The sequence below is a fragment of the Phaethon aethereus genome, assembly GCF_964289735.1.
Source record: "Phaethon aethereus genome assembly, chromosome: 6".
Lineage (NCBI taxonomy): Eukaryota > Metazoa > Chordata > Aves > Phaethontiformes > Phaethontidae > Phaethon > Phaethon aethereus.
Genome location: NC_138580.1, coordinates 40,196,411 through 40,214,813, shown reverse-complemented (window position 1 = coordinate 40,214,813; position 18,403 = coordinate 40,196,411). Strand labels below are relative to the sequence as shown.

General features: G+C 42.9%; 1 protein-coding gene across 2 annotated transcripts in view; it reads left to right on the top strand.

The window, feature by feature from the left end:
- Positions 1 to 18,403, top strand: part of FN1 (fibronectin 1) — a gene marked incomplete at its 3' end in the record, with an annotated part of 53,765 nt that overhangs the window by 749 nt on the left and 34,613 nt on the right. For both annotated transcript variants that reach the window (XM_082001521.1, XM_082001522.1), the window contains exons 2-13: positions 65 to 193; positions 1,526 to 1,663; positions 3,514 to 3,645; positions 3,771 to 3,908; positions 6,438 to 6,596; positions 7,974 to 8,174; positions 8,648 to 8,827; positions 10,311 to 10,487; positions 11,420 to 11,572; positions 13,452 to 13,580; positions 15,139 to 15,282; positions 17,676 to 17,797. In XM_082001521.1, the coding sequence (XP_081857647.1) occupies positions 65 to 193; positions 1,526 to 1,663; positions 3,514 to 3,645; positions 3,771 to 3,908; positions 6,438 to 6,596; positions 7,974 to 8,174; positions 8,648 to 8,827; positions 10,311 to 10,487; positions 11,420 to 11,572; positions 13,452 to 13,580; positions 15,139 to 15,282; positions 17,676 to 17,797 (1,802 nt within the window). The remainder of the gene's footprint in view (positions 1 to 64; positions 194 to 1,525; positions 1,664 to 3,513; positions 3,646 to 3,770; positions 3,909 to 6,437; positions 6,597 to 7,973; positions 8,175 to 8,647; positions 8,828 to 10,310; positions 10,488 to 11,419; positions 11,573 to 13,451; positions 13,581 to 15,138; positions 15,283 to 17,675; positions 17,798 to 18,403) is intronic.

The window sequence follows — 18,403 nt, the reverse complement described above, 5'->3', positions numbered from 1 at the left end:
CGGTAACGCCAAACTTTTCTTTCTCTTTCCCCCCCTCTGCTTCCCTCCTCCTCTTCCCCCCCAGAGACCTGTTTTGACAACGGAAAATACTACCACATAAACCAGCAGTGGGAGCGCATTTACCTGGGAAACACGCTAGTCTGTACCTGCTACGGTGGAAGCAGAGGGTTTAACTGCGAAAGCAAGCCTGAACGTAAGTCGGTGGTCTTTTTTTGTCTGCATCAAGACGCCAGAATGGCTTCTGAGGTCGGGTAAGCTAAGCCTTGTACCTGGTTATAACTGTCAGACTGGGTTTTCAGCTAAAGTTTGGTACTTAGGGTCAGTAACGGACCTACGCTCAATTACATTGGAGATCTGGCTTGGGATTTTAAGAAATGCTTTTCATTAGCGATGGGCCTGCCACCAGAACCCTGAGCCAAACATCACTCATCTCTCTGGAGGATTGGATCTAAACGCTAATTTTGGAGCCAACCTCTTCTTTATAATGAACTGAACTGACTCCTGGACGCACACGGGAAAGTTCAAATCTGGAGTCACTTTGCAGCTCTGGCTCTGTACTGTTTGATTGCTTCACCCCAACTTTTCATAGCTGTGCAGTGTCGTCAGCTTGTTTAAAAATATTTCAACTTACAACTTTCCACAGCATCCCCCCTACCCTAGCTGTGCTGTGAGCTTTCTATAATTGAGTGTAAAATGAGATTGTTTAGTCTTCTGCAGAAAAGTTTAGGTAACAGAAAGAACTTTAAATGCAAGGTCTGCTGGAAGATGCGTCCCTCTGGGATACAATGTAGTTTAGATTTTCAGATGTGATCTATCTGTATTTATTGGTCTGAAGCCACTGGTTTGCTGTAACTCCTTTATGCTGCTCTGGAGATAAAAAAGAGAAAAACTGGTTCCTAGCTGATAGTGTTCATGTAAAGACAGATGGGAGCGTCCCAGCAATCTGTTTTGCAAGGCTTGTGTGCTGCTTGCCTCACGGCTAGAGTATTTTAAGGAGTACTCAGTCCCCTTACTCCTCCATAAAAGGGGGTTTAATCTAGCTTTCCTTCCCCTGCAGGGATTCCCGAGTTTTACAGTTTCGAAGACCAGTAGCAAGTTTCCCTCATGGCACAGTTAACTTCATCTGTCCAGTAGTGAACAAGGTTGTTCTCTGGCAGATCTCAAGTCTGATGGCAGCCCCGACATAACCATTCTGTAATCACTTACTCATGCACGACTGTGAACAATTCACAAGTAGTGCTGTTGACTTCGGTGGGACTGCTGCAAAATTTGGGATTAATATACTCAATATTTCGCCAAGTCAGAACAAGGAGGATTAGCAAGACAAAGCCCACAGCTTCTAGGGGATGTTTGCTCCCTCCTGTCTTCTGTACTGTTGCATTTCAAACAGCTGGGATTGATCCTTTCAGGGCATGCCTGCCCATATTCTGGCTCAGAGCATCCGTGTGAGGAATGTGTGTTTCTGTTGACTGTACATGTTACTGGCATGCTTACATTAAGTTGATTTTTTTTTCTCCCCTCATAGCTGAAGAGACTTGCTTTGACAAATACACTGGATCCACTTACCGAGTAGGGGAGACATACGAGCGCCCCAAGGACTCCATGATCTGGGACTGTACTTGCATTGGAGCTGGTCGAGGGAGAATCAGCTGCACCATTGCCAGTATGTAACTACGAGCCTATTACTACAGCTATTGTTCCTCAGCGTCATATTTTCCAGAGCAATTTACACAATATTCCCAATGCCCATTAGCTAGAGTTGGAGCGGGGGGGGTAATCCAAAGCCCATTAAAATCTTGGAATTGAAAGTCTTTTCCCTGTGTACATACATTTGCACAACCAAATTGCTCTTTTATTTAAGAGGTAAAGTGCTATGTGTAAAAACGTAGGCCAAAAATTACTGTTAGTGTCCAGCCGTACAGGTTAGTACATTTACTATATACAAAAGTGTGTTATATCTTCACAGGTGCATTTATGAAAGTAGTTTTTTTGACTGGAAAAAAAGAGTGAGGGTCTGCTCTGCAGCTAGTGAGTCAGAATAACACCATCAGCATGGGACTACTCTGAATTAATAATAATAACAACAACAACAACTACTGCCTGAGAGCCAGTTCCCCTGTCCTCCAAAAATGTCATGCCAACACTTGTCCTTGAGGCAGCTGGGACTTGGTATCCAGATACCAGCTCTGTGTTTCTGAAATGCCTTTTTTGCCAGGCCGACCTTTCCTCTTGTTCCTCCCTTTCTTCCCTCGGTCCTTTCTCCCCAGCTCTCCCTTTCACGCCTCTGTCTCTGTCTGGAAATCCTTTCCTTATTGAGTCACAGAATTGTTCACAATTTCCCTTCAGTTCATAATTAGACTTTCTGTGAGCACAGATGAAGATCACCGTGACAGGACTTTCAGACTGAGATTTCAAAGTCCCTGAGGCACTTTTTGAGAAAAGTCTTGTTCTTAAAAGTATCCAGTTTCTTGTTTAAGACACACATGCTGATGCTCGTAGCATTGCCACAGAGAACTCGGAAGCCAGCCATCGTTGTAGCATGGAAAAAAAAAAGTATTGAATCTAACAAGTAGAGCTGAAGCCCTTCTGAATTTAATGGCAGGGATTTTATTGGGCAGGGATGATAAGTCTTGTAAGAAAAGAAAGAGTCAGTAAGGAAATTGCAAACATAAGAGCAGTCTCATTTCCTCATCATCAGCCTGGTTTAGAGCTCACTGGAGAGTCTCACTGCCTGCAACTGGCTTCGAATCAATCTTCATAACTCTTAGATTCCCTGCTTTCGTAAATGAGCCAACCAAACAATTTAGTGGCTCCTAATAAATGACTGGATACATGTTTCTCCCCTTTTTCTTTTTCTTGGAAGAAGACCCTGTGTTTGTAAGCTGCCCTTCACCGTGTTTCCCACCCTGGGTCTGGGCCAGGTAGCGGGTCCAGACTGCCTCAGACCTGTGGGGCACTGGTGGACTAGGAATCTGCCTTTCCAGGGCAGGGTTTCCACACCCAAGAGGGCTCATGTCCCATCGGGGTGTCACACCAAGCACCTCCTTATTCTCCACATGCTGGCCTGGCCACCATGTCCCTCACGGTATATAGGGATGGCCACAGAGGCCCAAGCAATATCACCTCAGAACAAGATGGAGGCAAACCCTCCGTCACCAGCCCTCAGGCTGCAAGTGGAGCCTGAGGCAGAAACAGCACCTCTTCAGGCCCTGGCATTCCCTTTTCACCAGCCAGGTCTCAGCTGTGGTTTGAAACCTGGGTGAGGGTTAGCTGAAGAGAGAGGAGAGGGCCTGGGAGGCTCAGAAAATGGCGGGTACCAAGGGAAAATGGCGGGTGCCGTTTTGCAGGCTGGAGGAGGCCATGGCCTGTTTCACTCCTTCTCCTTGCTGCCCCCCACCTCCACCCCAGCTGACCCCCTTTGCCCCTGGCCAGGTGGCCCTTACCTTCTCTCCTGTGGTCTGATGCTGTCCCTGGTGTGGTCCCTCACCTCAGCTCCCGTCTCTCCCGCTGCAGATCGCTGCCATGAGGGTGGCCAGTCCTACAAGATTGGCGATACCTGGCGTCGGCCTCATGAGACTGGCGGCTACATGCTGGAGTGCGTGTGCCTCGGCAACGGGAAGGGCGAGTGGACCTGCAAGCCCGTGGGTAGGTGGCAGCTCCCTTCTTCTCACCCAGCTCAGAGTGTGTATGGCCACTTCCTCCTCGTCTTCTTTGAGGTGTCCCCGTGTGGGATAGCCCTGGGCAGACTCTCATCCCCTTCCCTCTCACAGCTGAGCGATGCTACGACAACACAGCCGGGACGTCCTACGTGGTCGGTGAGACCTGGGAGAAGCCCTACCAGGGCTGGATGATGGTGGACTGCACCTGCCTGGGGGAGGGCAGCGGCCGCATCACCTGCACCTCCAGAAGTAAGTGCTGGCCTGGCACCCGCTGGCTGTTCCATTTTATTTATCTTACTTATTTTTCAAATTTGTCCTGCGTCAAAAAGGTATTCCTTTTTGTGCCCTGTTGCAAGAAACAGTAGTTTCAGAGGGATGGTCGCCGCCTGAGAAGGGGCGGGAAACAGACCCCTCTGAGGTGAGAGGGGAGCGTTTGCGGGTCGCGGTTGCCATTTGTGATCTGGGGACACACAAGAGAGCTGGTGATCTGTGCTGGTGACAGAATGGCTGGATTATTTGGGGTTTTAACTTGCTTTAGAGAGAAAGGTTGAAAGAAATCCACAGGCCAGCCAAGTTGCAGTCGCGCATCCCCCAGGAAGTCAGGGAATTGCTTGGTCCACAAAATGGTGGAGAGTTTGGCCTAATGTCTCTGTTTCTGTTTTTTAAAGTCACCTCCTGAGGGAGAATTAGGTGCTTTTACAGAGAAAGAGTTACCTGCTCCAACAGCAGGATCTGCCAGATTAAAATGTCTTCTTGTTTTTTCTCTTTATTACTCTCCCATATATACGTTAGCTAAAACAGGGTTTGTTTTGTCTGCTCTTCCATCTCGCCTGTTAGTTTCTCCCACCATTTTGTATTCAGTGTAAACATGCTTCACCAGCGCAGGTGACTTTTTTAGTTTCTACATCATTGAAGGACATTACCATAAATATCCCATTTTATTTGTATTTGCAAATCAAACAGGGCTTTTAAAATCTAAAATCTGACTTGTTTATCTACCTTCTGTTCCAATTTTGTTAGGAGCAAGCTCCATTGTGGAGCTATCACGGTTTACACCACTTGCCTCAAGAAAATTTGACTTTGTACCTTACACCTTTGTTATGCAAGGTTTGAGAAACTCTTCTGTAGCCTTTAAATTGCCTCAGTTCAGTTGCTTCGGGGCACACAGATAATGGCTTTCTGCTGATATAAACAGCAGACCTGTAAAGAACTAAAACACTAAGGAGGGCTGCGATTAAAACTCAAGATCTGGAGAGACTTGGTCAAGAAATAAGCTGTAAAAATCAAACCAGCCTTGACAATATTAAGTAAGTTGAAAACACATGGGGAAAAATCATTAACTGTCAAATAGGAATGAATAAAACAGAATGTGTTGTTTGCAAATTTTGGAGGAATTATTATTACTAGTAAAAATTATTTGGCAGCATCTTTCCTCCCATAACTCAGGTCTGCCTTGTTGTATTGTAGGGGAAATTAGAATAAAATGACTTGTTCATTTTTCATTTTGTTTTTCAAATGTAATCAAACAGAGAAATTCAAATTTATGTATGTTGAAAGATAGCTGTAGCCCACTAAGTGGCATTATGCTTCAGTATATGCTGCTGTTATGTATTTTTTATGGCCAGCGTTCTCCAGAATCACAGCTGATTTCTTGAGGGACATTACCACTTTTCATTGTCTAACTTGAGAATCTGAGTGCCCATAAGATAGGAGGGCTTTTTCCACATTTGCCAAATTACATTATGAATACTTCACCAATTTACCACTCTTCTGGCAAATATTCAGTTTTTGGTCATTTTAACCAATGTGAATTAGTAATACTTTTTCCACATTCATATTCTATCCCTTGTGCTCTTTCAGTGGTAATCTGGCATGATGCATATGTCCTTCCACAATTCTTCATAAATCTATGTTCATTGATCCATGATTATATTTGAGCCACTGTATCAAGTTGCCCTTGAATGAGAAGGTAAAATGTTGTAATGGAAGAAGAGCTAGTTAATCCATGTGGATCTGGCATCCAGACAAAAGTAGTTTGTTATGCTGTCCTTTGAACCCATTTACTCAATTCATCAGGGGCTGTGGGTTATTAAAGACAACAGGAATATTTAGAAAGTCTAATATTCCTGGTATGACATGAGCAGCTTCTATTAACTTTACTGGAGATTTGTGCACACTTTTTTTGGAAGAAATGGAATTTAACATATTGCCCTCAAACAGGTTTTAGTTTCTTCCAGCTGAAGTAGAGCCCCGAACTTGAACTGTGCCCTGTGTATACTATGAAATGACCCAGCTACAAAGACTGCCGCTTTATCCAAAAAAAAAAAAAAAAAAAAGACATTAAAACAACTTTCAGCTTTAAAAGTGTATGCTAGACAGAATGCACTTAAAATACCTTTAAAGGTAACTAGCAGGAATGCTTTCAATCCAAAATGTGCTTTTTCACATTGATTTTGAACATAGCTTACCACGTTCATGCTGGGAATGTTGTGATGCTAATTTTGACAATGGCTACAAAGTGAAATCACAGTTCTGGAAATAAATGGGAATTTTCCTTTAGACTAAAGCATTAGGATTTTCAAATGCCCTCAACATTTACAGTTTAATGCAGCCTTATTACAGGACTTGTAATAGTGGGCTGCGGAAAATGAGGTGGGCTCTCAAGAAAGGCTTTAAACTATCAAAAGGTCGTTTGCTAATGTTGGTAGTTCAGTACTATAAATTGCACGATGAAGCCATCCAATGCAGGAGTAGCTAACAGTCATGTTCCTTATACAGATCGGTGCAATGACCATGACACCAAGACTTCCTACAGAATTGGAGACACCTGGAGCAAGAAGGATAACCGTGGAAACTTGCTTCAGTGCATCTGTACTGGTAATGGCAGAGGTGAATGGAAATGCGAAAGACACACATCCCTGCATACGACTAGCACTGGTAAGTGGGGCATCACAGTATGTAAGGTAGGGGAAGGGACAAGAAATGGCACATTTTGAATGTCTAGGACTTGGTGCTGAAGTGTGCCATCCTAATGTAGGCATCTAGGAGTCTTGTCAGGGAAAGATTGTCAACAAAGAGCGTCAGAGTTCAGGAGATGATCCTTTTGTTTGTGCATGTGTAGATAAGATTAATTTATACCTTGTTTCTGAGCAGAAATGAGGCTTGCACATACAGATGTCATTGCCTGCACGATCACAGTGCAGTAAATCACATTTAGGGCCTTGCACCCACAGGAACTATCTACTAGCTTTGTCTTGGAAGCGTGGCACTTCAAGTTACTATTGACCTTTATGTAGTCGCCTTAGGGTAACTTTGTTGAAATGGCCTTAATTTAAACTCCACTGAGACCGTCTGGTTTCTTTGACAAGATAAATACACGTACTAATGGTTAAGCTTTAAAAAACAGAAATGTCAAGGAATGTATACAATGCTACTTAATACATGTAGATTAGATAGTTTGTAATTTTGGTATGAAATATTACCTAGTTTATAGGTAGCATATATTTTTTGCCCAAGGTTTGTTAAAGCCTTCATCTTCTAAATTCTTTTTTGCCATTTCAAGGACCTAGGTTTCCTTTTGGTGAATGCAATGTAAAACTTCTCTGTTCTCCTGCAGTACCTACACTGATTTTTTCTTGGTAAATGACCTTTAACTGTTCGGTACCAGCAGGTTGACTTCAAACTCTCAGAAGGTCTAAACTTCAAAATGCACAAAGCTTCGAGGGTACCTGTATTTTGTTTCCATTAATATTTCCCCTGTTTCAGCAGAGCTGAATTTGTGGAGATTCCTGTGAGAATGATTAGCAAAAAATTCCATAATGTACACAACAAGCCTCTCTGTCTTTCAGTATTATTCCAGATGATAATGGACAAAACCCTTTGATTCAAAGTTTAAAAATCCCAGAGTAAATGAATACATTTGTGGTTTATTTTTCTTTTTCAATGAAAAATTCAAAATTTATCCTTTTTGCCCTATCTTCCTACTTCACTGGTAGTTTTCTATTGTCTTGCTACTGATCTTGATTTTTTTTTTCTAGATTTCCTTCAACTAAAAATGCTTTTTCCAAAAAAATTGTTTCTAAACAATTCCTGTGCAAAGCAGTTGACACTCTTCATCCTTTCTAAAGCCACTCAATAGTGGTAGAAACCAGAGCAGAACTGGGAGTTGTTTTTTTAGTTTTGAAGTTTGCTAAGTGGAATAATTAAAATACGTCGAGGGAAGCTCAGCATTATTATCTCAGCATTTAATTGAAGCATTCTGTTCTTTAGCTTTGCATGTAACCTCTCTCGCTTCTCTCCCATGTTCTGCTGCAGGATCTGGCTCTCCTAGCTTCACGAATGTGCAGACTGCGTTGTACCAGCCCCAGCCTCAACAGCCGCAGCCTCAACCCTATGGCCAGTGCATAACTGATAACGGAGTGGTGTACTCTGTGGGTATGCAGTGGCTCAAGACTCAGGGCAGCCAGCAAATGCTTTGTACCTGCCTGGGTAATGGAGTCAGCTGCCAGGAAATAGGTATGAGTTTGTGTTTAGTGCCTGTTCAGTCCACTGGGATCTTTGGGACTGCCCTGTGGTTTAATTTCGAAGTAGAATCCTTTGTGTGCCTATCAGAAATGTCTTCTGAAGAAGGTGCAAGGGGTGCAGAAACAGTTGTTTTAGTTATTTGAAGCCTGGTTGTGTAGGGCAGAAACATTTCCCAGTGAGTTATATATAACCTGCTGAGGGGAAACAGAGCCCTTGGGGAGCAGCATTAATAACTTTATTCAAATCAAGTTGCAATAGTATATGTTTGTAAAAGAATGTAAAAGAATGACACAGCTGCAGAGCTAAGTCATCTGTTGGTGTGTATTGGCCCAAGTCCATGGCAGTCAATGTGGGTTTGCAGCAGCCCATGACTTTGCTCAGAGGGGCTATTGCTGTTTTAGAGTCCTAAGATTTGAGGAATGTTTTAAGCCAGGGTCTAATGCTGTGATTTGCTTGCTTTAAAGCTGTGACCCAAACGTATGGTGGCAATTCTGATGGAGAAGCCTGTGTTCTGCCTTTCACCTATGATGGAAGGACTTTTTATTCCTGCACCACTGAAGGCCGCACAGATGGGCACCTCTGGTGCAGCACCACTTCCAACTTTGAGCAGGACAGGAGATACTCCTTCTGTACCGAGCAGAATGGTAAGTTCTTCTCAGAGGATCTTCACATGAATGTGACACTCGTGCACAGATGGAGGAAGGAGCAGAGAACATAGGGACAGGCTACCTGAACAATTCTGGCAGTCTGGAGGGACTCTAGGCATTCCTCAACAGCAAGGCAGTCCTGTGAATGAAGGGCTGCCTGGAGTCAGGGCACTTTTGTGATCTTAGCATCCTTGGAGGGTACTCAGGGTGATACAGCTGTACCCTTTGAGTACTGTTCTTTCTCCTCCTCCTTGACCTTAGGAGTACCTCGTCAAGATAGAGCTTTGGCCCAAAGGATACTTAGACTTTGCCTTTGCTTGGCTGAATTGCTAGAGCAATGCCCATATTAGGCTATGAAGAGGAGGATATCCATGGAGTACAGTTTGTGCAGCCCTCTGTCACTCCCTCCATCCTGACTATCTAGCCAGGTTGCCATATATAGCAGTAATCTTAATGTGATTTGTGATCACTGATCAAGAGCTGGTGTATGACTAATGCAGCAGCATTCCCTCTTGTCTGTGGTCAGTGTTCCCTTTACAGCACAGATCTACCTGTGTGGTTGCACTTCCTGGAAAGCCCATCAGACATCCATGGAACAGTGTCCAGGCAGCTTCTCTGGGATCTGACCTTCGAGAGAATTTTTCACATTTCCCACATGAAAATTCTGCTTCTTACACTGCATAGACTTTTTTTTTTACTCTGTTCTACTTCAGTTGCTTTTTCTGATAAAAGTCAAGCCTTTCCCTGTAGTGCATACAATAGTCTTTCTTTTTTTAAAAAAAACAACACCACAAACAAAAAAACCCCCGCCATCCCTGTCCACACACACGTTCTTGTTTTAGTGAGGCTTCTTGTGATATACTGTGGGGAATGAGAAATCTTAATGTAGAAAAACCTCAACAAATGCCTACTTGTTCTCCATTATTTATAAAGCAGGGTTGCTCAAGAGGTGAGTAGTTCAGGTAGATTACAGCCCTCTTTTTCCACTGCTGCTTGCAAAACGTGAAGCTTCCAAGCAGAGAGGTTTTGACTTGTCTTGTTGTACATAACTGAATTGTAACCCTTTCCTGAGGACTAAGGCTTTACTTTAAGCCAAAGGGCGCAACTGGGTAATAGCCTCAGTGAGATAAAACAGATATGCCGAGAACTGTGAGTTTATTTGATTCCCTGGGCCTTGGCAAAAAGGGTCTGCAAAGCCACTTCCCAAACACAGTAAGCTTTGGTTTTCCCTGTTCCTCAGGAATTCCCATGGCTGGCTCCACAGCTCCTTCCAAAGCAGTGCTTGAACTGAATTGACCTTGTGCAAGGCTTATGTTTCCAGATTTAAAATAATTAAAGCCAAGAAAAGAGGCCCATGGATAATATACAGGGTACATGTGGGAAAAAATTGTGCTAGTGGTTTGTTTTTCAAGCTCTTCCTTGCATGCTAAGGGAGAGTGCAGGCTTGATTTGCATCTGTTTTCTTTTCACTTTTGTACAGTTTTGGTCCAGACACGTGGTGGCAATTCCAATGGTGCTCTGTGCCACTTCCCCTTCCTGTACAACAACCGCAACTACACTGATTGTACTTCTGAGGGACGGAGAGACAACATGAAGTGGTGTGGAACCACTGAGAACTATGACGCTGACCAGAAATTTGGTTTCTGCCCTATGGCTGGTAAGGCTGAGAACCATAAAGGGTTTATGGAGTACCTATAAGTGGTTCTTTGAGCTGGAAAGTAAAGAGCTGTCTGTCATTGGTCAGTTATTGATGACTTCCAATGAGCTGCATCCCAGCCCAAAACCTTTTAAAGCATTTCTGAAGTTTTGTTTTGTCCTTTTTTCCCCACTGATCACCTCTAGCAGAGGCTTGGGCTATGCTAGGAGAAGGCAATTTTCATTGCTGCTTTGCTACAAGCAAGTGGTAGGCAAGCTTCTCAACTGGTGCAAACTGGTCTAGGTCCATTAGAGAGCACTGGACTGTAGCGTTTTGTAGCAGTTTTTTATCTTGCATCTACTAAAGCTTCTCCCTCATGGCTCATCACTTTCTGTTGCCTGATCTGTGGTTAGGAATAAGTCTGTACTTGTAATACCAATGTGTTACCCTGAAAATGGCAATAATGTTATAATCAATATTGTGGTCCGTTCCTGCAACCCATGCTCATCTCCATGATATCAGGAGGGGACATGTGGGAGGGAATGTGACTACCAATTCTTAAATCAAAGGCCTTTGGAAACTAATGGCAATGTAGCATCTGAGTCCTTAAACAGCTTGTGGAACACATGGGTCTTCAAATCGCTATGTTCATATAAAGGCATGTATGTAACAAGAACTGATTCTTTCACACAGCCTTGGACATTGTACAGAAGCTATTTCTAGTAGCTTTCAAATGAGAATTAAAATGAATGAAACCCTACAGGGGATCTTCACTTAGAGAATGTCATCACCCAGCAAAAATGCTGTTTGAAATTGAGTGGGTGCCCTAAAGCTGCAGATGCAGAAACCATTGAATGGTTTGCAGTATGAAGGGGCATCGCAAACAGTCTAAGCCCTCAAGATCTTGTTAAGTCTGGCCAGATAAAGTACCCTCTTGCTTTCTTCTCAACCAGCCCATGAAGAAATCTGCACAACCAATGATGGTGTCATGTACCGTGTTGGGGACCAGTGGGATAAACAACATGACATGGGCCATATGATGAGATGTACTTGTGTAGGAAATGGCCGTGGAGAATGGACTTGCATTGCCTATTCCCAGCTCAGAGGTACTGATTTTCATGTTGATATCACCACTTTAGTCTAAGTGTTTTTGGAGGTGGGAGAAATTGGTCTTCCTTTCTATCACTGTGAGTTTGAGCCCAGGCTCAAGAGCTGTGTATTATCAAGCTTTTCTTCGGAGTAGAAAGGGAATCAGAGGGACTATGTGAAGTTCCTGTCTTGTTTACATGCTGGAAGAGTACTATTTCAGCCTTTGCAGGATAGAAAGCAGGGGCAGATCTTGATGAGCTTCATCAGGAGGTATCCCTACCTCCTTTTGTCTACATTTAGGATCAGTGCCACTGTGACTTTACAGTGAGCTCAGCAGAGGCACATCACCCTCTCAAGAACAGACAAAACTCCAGACTAGTCTGAAGTTTGAATGCAGAGCCGTCCTGTTTTATTGTTCTTCAGTGAAATTTTCAATTCCTCTGTGCTGGATTAGCCCTTTGCTGGCTAATCTATATGAAAAATTGGCAGGACAGCACTGAGATTACTCTTATTTATTTACTTATTTATATGAGTAGTCCAAGTGGAGAAGTGCTTAAGCAATACCAAAAAAAGAAGACTTAAAAGCACAGACATTCGATCATCCTACAGCTAGCTCACAGCATTGGCTTCATGTCTGGAAAAGGCAGGGGGGTTGCTGTCAAGCAGCCAAGAAAGGACTCTTAACACCACTGTTGAAATGGGATATAATTTATAGGGAAAGGCTCACTCAAGGGCTTTAGGAGTGGTTTTTTATGCATTTACTTCAGAACAGTGAGAAATGCACTACTAAAAGTTCTGGTCTGTGAAACTTCTTTTTCCACATGCACAGCTAGTTCTCTGCAGTTTCATTCTGGAGTTAAAGTGGTCTTTCTTGGTGAGGGGGAGTAGAGATACTTTGCTTTTTCAAAAGGTTATCTAGAGTAGAGCTGTTTAAACATAGCAGCCAAAGAAGGTCCTCAGTACCCATAGGAGGGTCTGAGCACTGCTTGGTTTATCCTGGTGCCATGCCTGTAGTGTGGGAAAGTATGATGGGGAATGAAGGCCTGGGATTAACTGAGTCACTTCCCCGAGGACAGATGGCCTGTGATTGACTCCGGAACTGAACTTGGGTCTCTTGGGTCCCAGTTAGAAAAGCAACATGCTTCTGGGGTGGTTTTCTTGTTTGTTTTGTCTTTCTGTTCCTCGCTGCGATTAGACTGGCGTTAGGAATTCTGTGCCAGATCAGTTTGACACATCTCCATTAAACTTAATAGACTGATACCATTTTACTTAAGCATGGGGTCTGGTTACTGTGTTTTGAGGGAATAGTAGGTACCAGTAGCATCTTGGATGTGTAATAGATTTGGCCCTGTCTTCAGATTACTACAAAGTGTAGCAGGGAGATACCCAGCAGAACAACATCATGAGGATGTTTGTACCTTTTCGCAGTATCTTTATGAATTTGGATGAGCTCTTTTCTCCTTGTGTGGTTCTAATGATTTCAGGCAGTATTCATCGAGGTATTCCAGTCTAGATCTTCCTAAGAGGAGGTAGTGAGAGAGTTAGTGTGCTATTTTAGATTTTCTTACACATGTGGAATATGTCACAAGGAAAAAACAGGCAGTTCTGTAGTCTGAGCTATGCATAGTACTTTGGACTCCTACAGACCTCTTTTCTGCAAGTGTTGCTTATTTACACACTGCTGATAAATGAACTGGGGAGCCGGGGGTATGTGTGCAACACTAGTCTGTGATGATCACAGGTATCAGGAGGGCTCCCTTTTGCATGAATGGAGCTTGTCATGGTCAGTCTCTGTAAGCTGATCAAGAGGAGGGAACAATGTGCCAAGCAGAAGGATTTTTGTCTTAACACTTAGAGCTATTACCGATGAAAGTGCCTCTGCTCTTTCTCAAACAGACCAGTGCATTGTGGATGGTATCACCTATGATGTGAACCAGACCTTCCACAAGCGTCACGATGAGGGGCACATGCTGAACTGCACATGCTTTGGCCAGGGCCGGGGGAGATGGAAATGCGATCCTGTTGGTAAGTCACCAGCTGTTCCCACTTGCTAAACACAGACTGTGGCTATGTAGGAACTGGTTATGGTATGGTGAAACTGGTGTGTGAATTTGGACCCAGTCTTTGCCCACTTTCTGCCCTGAATTGCACAACTGCAAAAGTAGAAGCTGGAGGATAAGTGAAAGGGGATTCCTAGTTTTAAGGAGATAAGCTTGGGTTATCAGACATGCCACAGAAGAAGTTGATGATGATGATGCAGTAGTAATGGATCGTGGCAACATACCTCTTCAGATGTAGCAGGCTGTGGTAATGGGGCGCATTAGCCCCAGGCTGGGGTAATTTGGCTGAATTCTGGTACCTGCGCTGTCAGCCTAGCAGGCTGGGCTCTCAGACTGAATGCTGATAATATGCAGCTAAGTACTGATGGTAGGATCAGTTTTCTTTCCTTTCTCTATCCTAAAATCTTTAGGTCTCCTCACTGAACAGAGAAGGGAGCACCAGCATATATTAACTTACCTTGGACTAAATTGATTTTTTTGGCTGCCCTTTGTTTTGGCAAAGAGAAAAAGCTCAGGATGAGAACACGTGTTGATAGCACTCTGGAGGTTAGCTAAAACCATCATGGTTCTCTGCAGGAATGAGGAGTTTTCATCTCTTCTGCCTCCCCCCGTTCCCTAGTGAACTTTGATTGGAAGATAAGACCTGGCTGTTTGGTTTGCAATTACTAAATCCAAGAGAACTTCGAACTATTGCCAAGAAAATCTGTTAGAAAGTATTAGTGGTTAAGTTCTGCTTTATTTACAGTAATATCTGTACAGGTTTACTGGAGGAACCTGGATTGTAAAGCTCCTGAAAATTACAACTTTGAAAGGTTGTTGGTTTTTTTTTTTTTTTTAATTTTTAAAAAAGTAAGCAAGCATAATGCTTGTTCTCGCTGAAAATTTCCATTGAGCCAGAAATACACACAGACTAGAAAGTGTACTGAAGCACTGGCACTGTGTTGTATTTACACTAGCTAAGCTGTTTTCAGGATTTGATCTGTCCTTCTTTGGTTTATACAATGGTAAATCTGCAAAGACTCTGCTGAAAATTAATGGATCACTTCAGACTTATAAAGTATAACTGAATTCTGCTGAAGTCAGTCGGAATTTTGCCATTGATTTCCTTGAGAGCAGCATGGTTTAGCTTTGGATGAGAGATGAACTTAGTTGGCTGGAGCAGAATTGGGCTCCACAATAGATAGTTCAATATAAATCCTTTCTTGAAGGAACACCCCATTGACTTTAGTGGGAAGCTTGCCAGATGGACGGCCTGTACTTAACAATATCTTAAGAAATGCATCACAGCTGAATTAGCCCCCTAGTATCTAACTTAACACATGCAGTGATATATCAAGAACCTTGATCTGAGATTCAGTTTCTGTTGCCACTTTTTCTTTATCTAACTATGTTTGCAAATAAACCTTGGTGTTACATTTCTTTGTGTAAAAGTCTCTTGTGACTTACTCTTCTCTGTTTGGCATAGATTTTTCACTATAGTTTCAGTAACATGCAGTGATTAACTGTCTCTTTTGTGCCTTTAGATCAGTGCCAGGATTCAGAAACCCGTACCTTTTACCAAATCGGAGATTCATGGGAGAAATACGTCCATGGTGTCAGATACCAGTGCTATTGCTATGGTCGTGGTATTGGAGAATGGCATTGCCAGCCTCTGCAGACCTATCCTGGTAAGAAACGCAACAGATAACTAACTCATCTGCTGGTAAGGAAAGCAGTCTTTCCAGTCCTCACCTGTTCAGATTTCTGTACCTTATTCCTTTTTGTTTCCTTTTTAAACAGATCCATTCCCCCAACACTGCCTTGGCAGACACAAATAGATGCCATTATTATAAAGAGGGGGCCAGGCTGTTAACAGCTGTTCCTGAGGCCAGGGTTCGTTTAGAGAATGACTATCAGTTCACACAACTTGGGTTTACATTGCCTCTTGGTATTTAGCAATATCACACCTGCAACCTTCAGTTTCTATTGCTTAAAACTCACATGTGTAGTCTTGTCTTTTCTACTCACTACAGAAGCAAAATCCACCACAGAATGAAGCATTTTTCCTGATTGGTGCCCTGAAGAAATTAAATATTTGAACGTCCATTTGCCCAGTCAGTTCCAGGAAATCTTTATAGGGACAGGCAATGCCTGTTTGTTGGCTTGCTCTGTTTCAGTTCCCCGAACAGAACATGATGAGGGGAACCTCTCTACTTCCCCGTTTAAAGTTGCAACTGCCAGTGTCTTAATCTGAATAAGATGAAACAGTAAGGCTGTGTTTTGGCTTCTCTGTTGGGAGGAGAAGACTATGCTCATGTCATTCGTTCCCCAACTCATCTCTGAGCATAAATGTGGAGGAACTGTGTAAGGATTGGATGTAGCAGCTTCAATGCTGAGTTGATTCTCTGCTTTGATATCAAGATAGGTTAAGAAGAGTCTGTCCACTCACTAGCTGCAATGTACCCTAAGGGCCCTGCAAGGCAAGAAAGGGAATGTGAGACTCGTTCAGAAAGAGAGTTTTAATATGAGTGCCCCTGCTGTAGAAGGGAACTAGCCCCTTTGAAGTCTGTTGCAACTTCATGCTTTATGTAAATAAGGTGAGTACCTGTTCTCTGCGACTTGCTTCACACATGTTGTATAGAAGGTTTTTGTGACAGCACTCTGTTGAACCAGACCTATACTCAGCAGTGTTGTCAGTGCATTTCTATCCATGGCCATACAGCTAGTGAGCCAGCGACAAGGCAAAATGACGTGTGGCAGACAGAACTATAGACTTGCCTTTCTCTGGAGCAGTGAACTTGGAGGGCAAGAATAGGAAGCAGGCCTTCTTTGGACTCTTTTTCCTGAGTTTCTTACTGGGGCTTGCTGAGCCTCAGTGACTCCTCTCAGACTGCTTAAACAAACATCTCCCTGAGCTATGTGAAATATGCATGCCTCCAGACTGGATACCAGGGCTTTGGGCTTCTTTAGACACAAGAGTGACTGAAAATGTGTAAATAAACTAAATCTAATGTTTCTGAATGTAGGTTTGGGGTTAGGTAAACTTTGAAATTTTCTGCGGGTGGGCACAGGTTTATTTCCCTGGAAGTTCCGTTAAATATGGATCAGGTATATATGTCAGACAGTTGTCCAAATAAATTATAATCAGAAATGTTGGGAGTAGGGGGAGGGTGAAGGTATTAAACAGCTAAAATGAGACACTTTCCTGCAGATTCCAGGGTGCTCTTTGCTGGGATTTTTGGAGAACTATCATGAGGACAGTTCTGCTGAGAGTTCAGTGAAACCTCCTCAGCAAGGCTGGGAAGGACTGAAAGGAAAACCATGGGATCAGAGAACCTTTCTTTCTCTATTAGAGAGCTTTGTGGAGAAAATATACCTGAGCCTGATCTAGCTAAATGCAATTGGTAGTCTTAAGCATTAGAACACTGCTGGACTTGTATTTTCATGGTTTATGGGCCTGATTTGTGTCAAGACTTCCACCAACCTGTCTGGTGTGGTTTGGGTGCAGAAAACATGCCTCACTGCCTGTGGAGTGCTCCACAGAGTCATGAAAATTCAGTGTTTCAAATCAACTGATGAAGAAATTTAGTATAGTAGTAAAAGATTACAGTTTCTCTTTGCAGGTTGTATTCAATGTCAGATCAGAAATCTGCCCTCACGATGCCACAAGATCAGACCTGGATTGGGCAGACATTTCTCATCTGTTTCCCTGCTCCCAATGCAGAAGATATTAACTGATGAAAGTAGTTAGTTGCTGGAAAGCTCCCTCTCTTTGAACAATATGACTTTGCTTTGCAGACTTTTTCTATACTAGACCACTCTGGTTTTCTATTTCATTGATAACTCACAGGAAATTAACCCAAACAGCACATGTTAACTCCTACCCCCACCCAAATATATCCTAATTCATCACTTTCTAAGGAGTGATGAAGCATTAAGGATAGAAGGACAATATCACTTATTTCCCATGTATAGAAATAGTATGTGAGCATGCAACTTTCTTCCTTTTTGATGACTCCACAACAAAGGCAGAAGAAAAGCATCCCTAGGATGTTAAAAATGTCAATTATTCTTTTTTCAGGGTCAACTGGGCCTGTTCAGGTGATCATCACAGAGAGTACAAATCAGCCAAACTCACACCCCATCCAGTGGAACGCTCCTGAACGATCTCACATCACCAAGTACATCTTGCGCTGGAGACCGGTGAGTGCCACCTTCATCATCATTCATTCATCAAAAATACTTTATTTAGCTTTTTCTGGTGTCTGAAAGAGGTGGCTGACACAATTTCAGCAAACTTTAGTTGCTAATTCAGTGTCCTTGTCCTGTTGAGGTCAACAGTTACTCTGAGGATCAAAGACAACCAGTGCTATATAAACACTTGATGTTTTTCTGTCCTAACTTTACTGGTCACTGTGTTCATGAAGTATTTTATTAACCAAAGCACTAGCACAGTAAGCAGAGAAGTCTCACTTTAAGTAAGGTAAATCCTTGTGGAAGCTTCTTTTTCCTAAGAAACATTGTTTTAATAGCATGTACATACCCAGAGATAATTGGGATAGATTTTATCCTATTAATGAGGAGGTAAAAGTGAGTAGGATATGAAGATATAAACAGCTAGCATAGGATTAAGTAAACAGTCATCTCCCATCTTCTGTAAAGTCTAAACCAAAGCTGGTTAACCGCTGCTTATTGGCTCACTCATATTTGAGGAATGATTCACTTCAACCAATGTAGATGAGTTGTGTTACAGTTCCCCTGAGTACAGCTTCACAAAAGACCACTTAATGATTAAGAACATTAGTACCT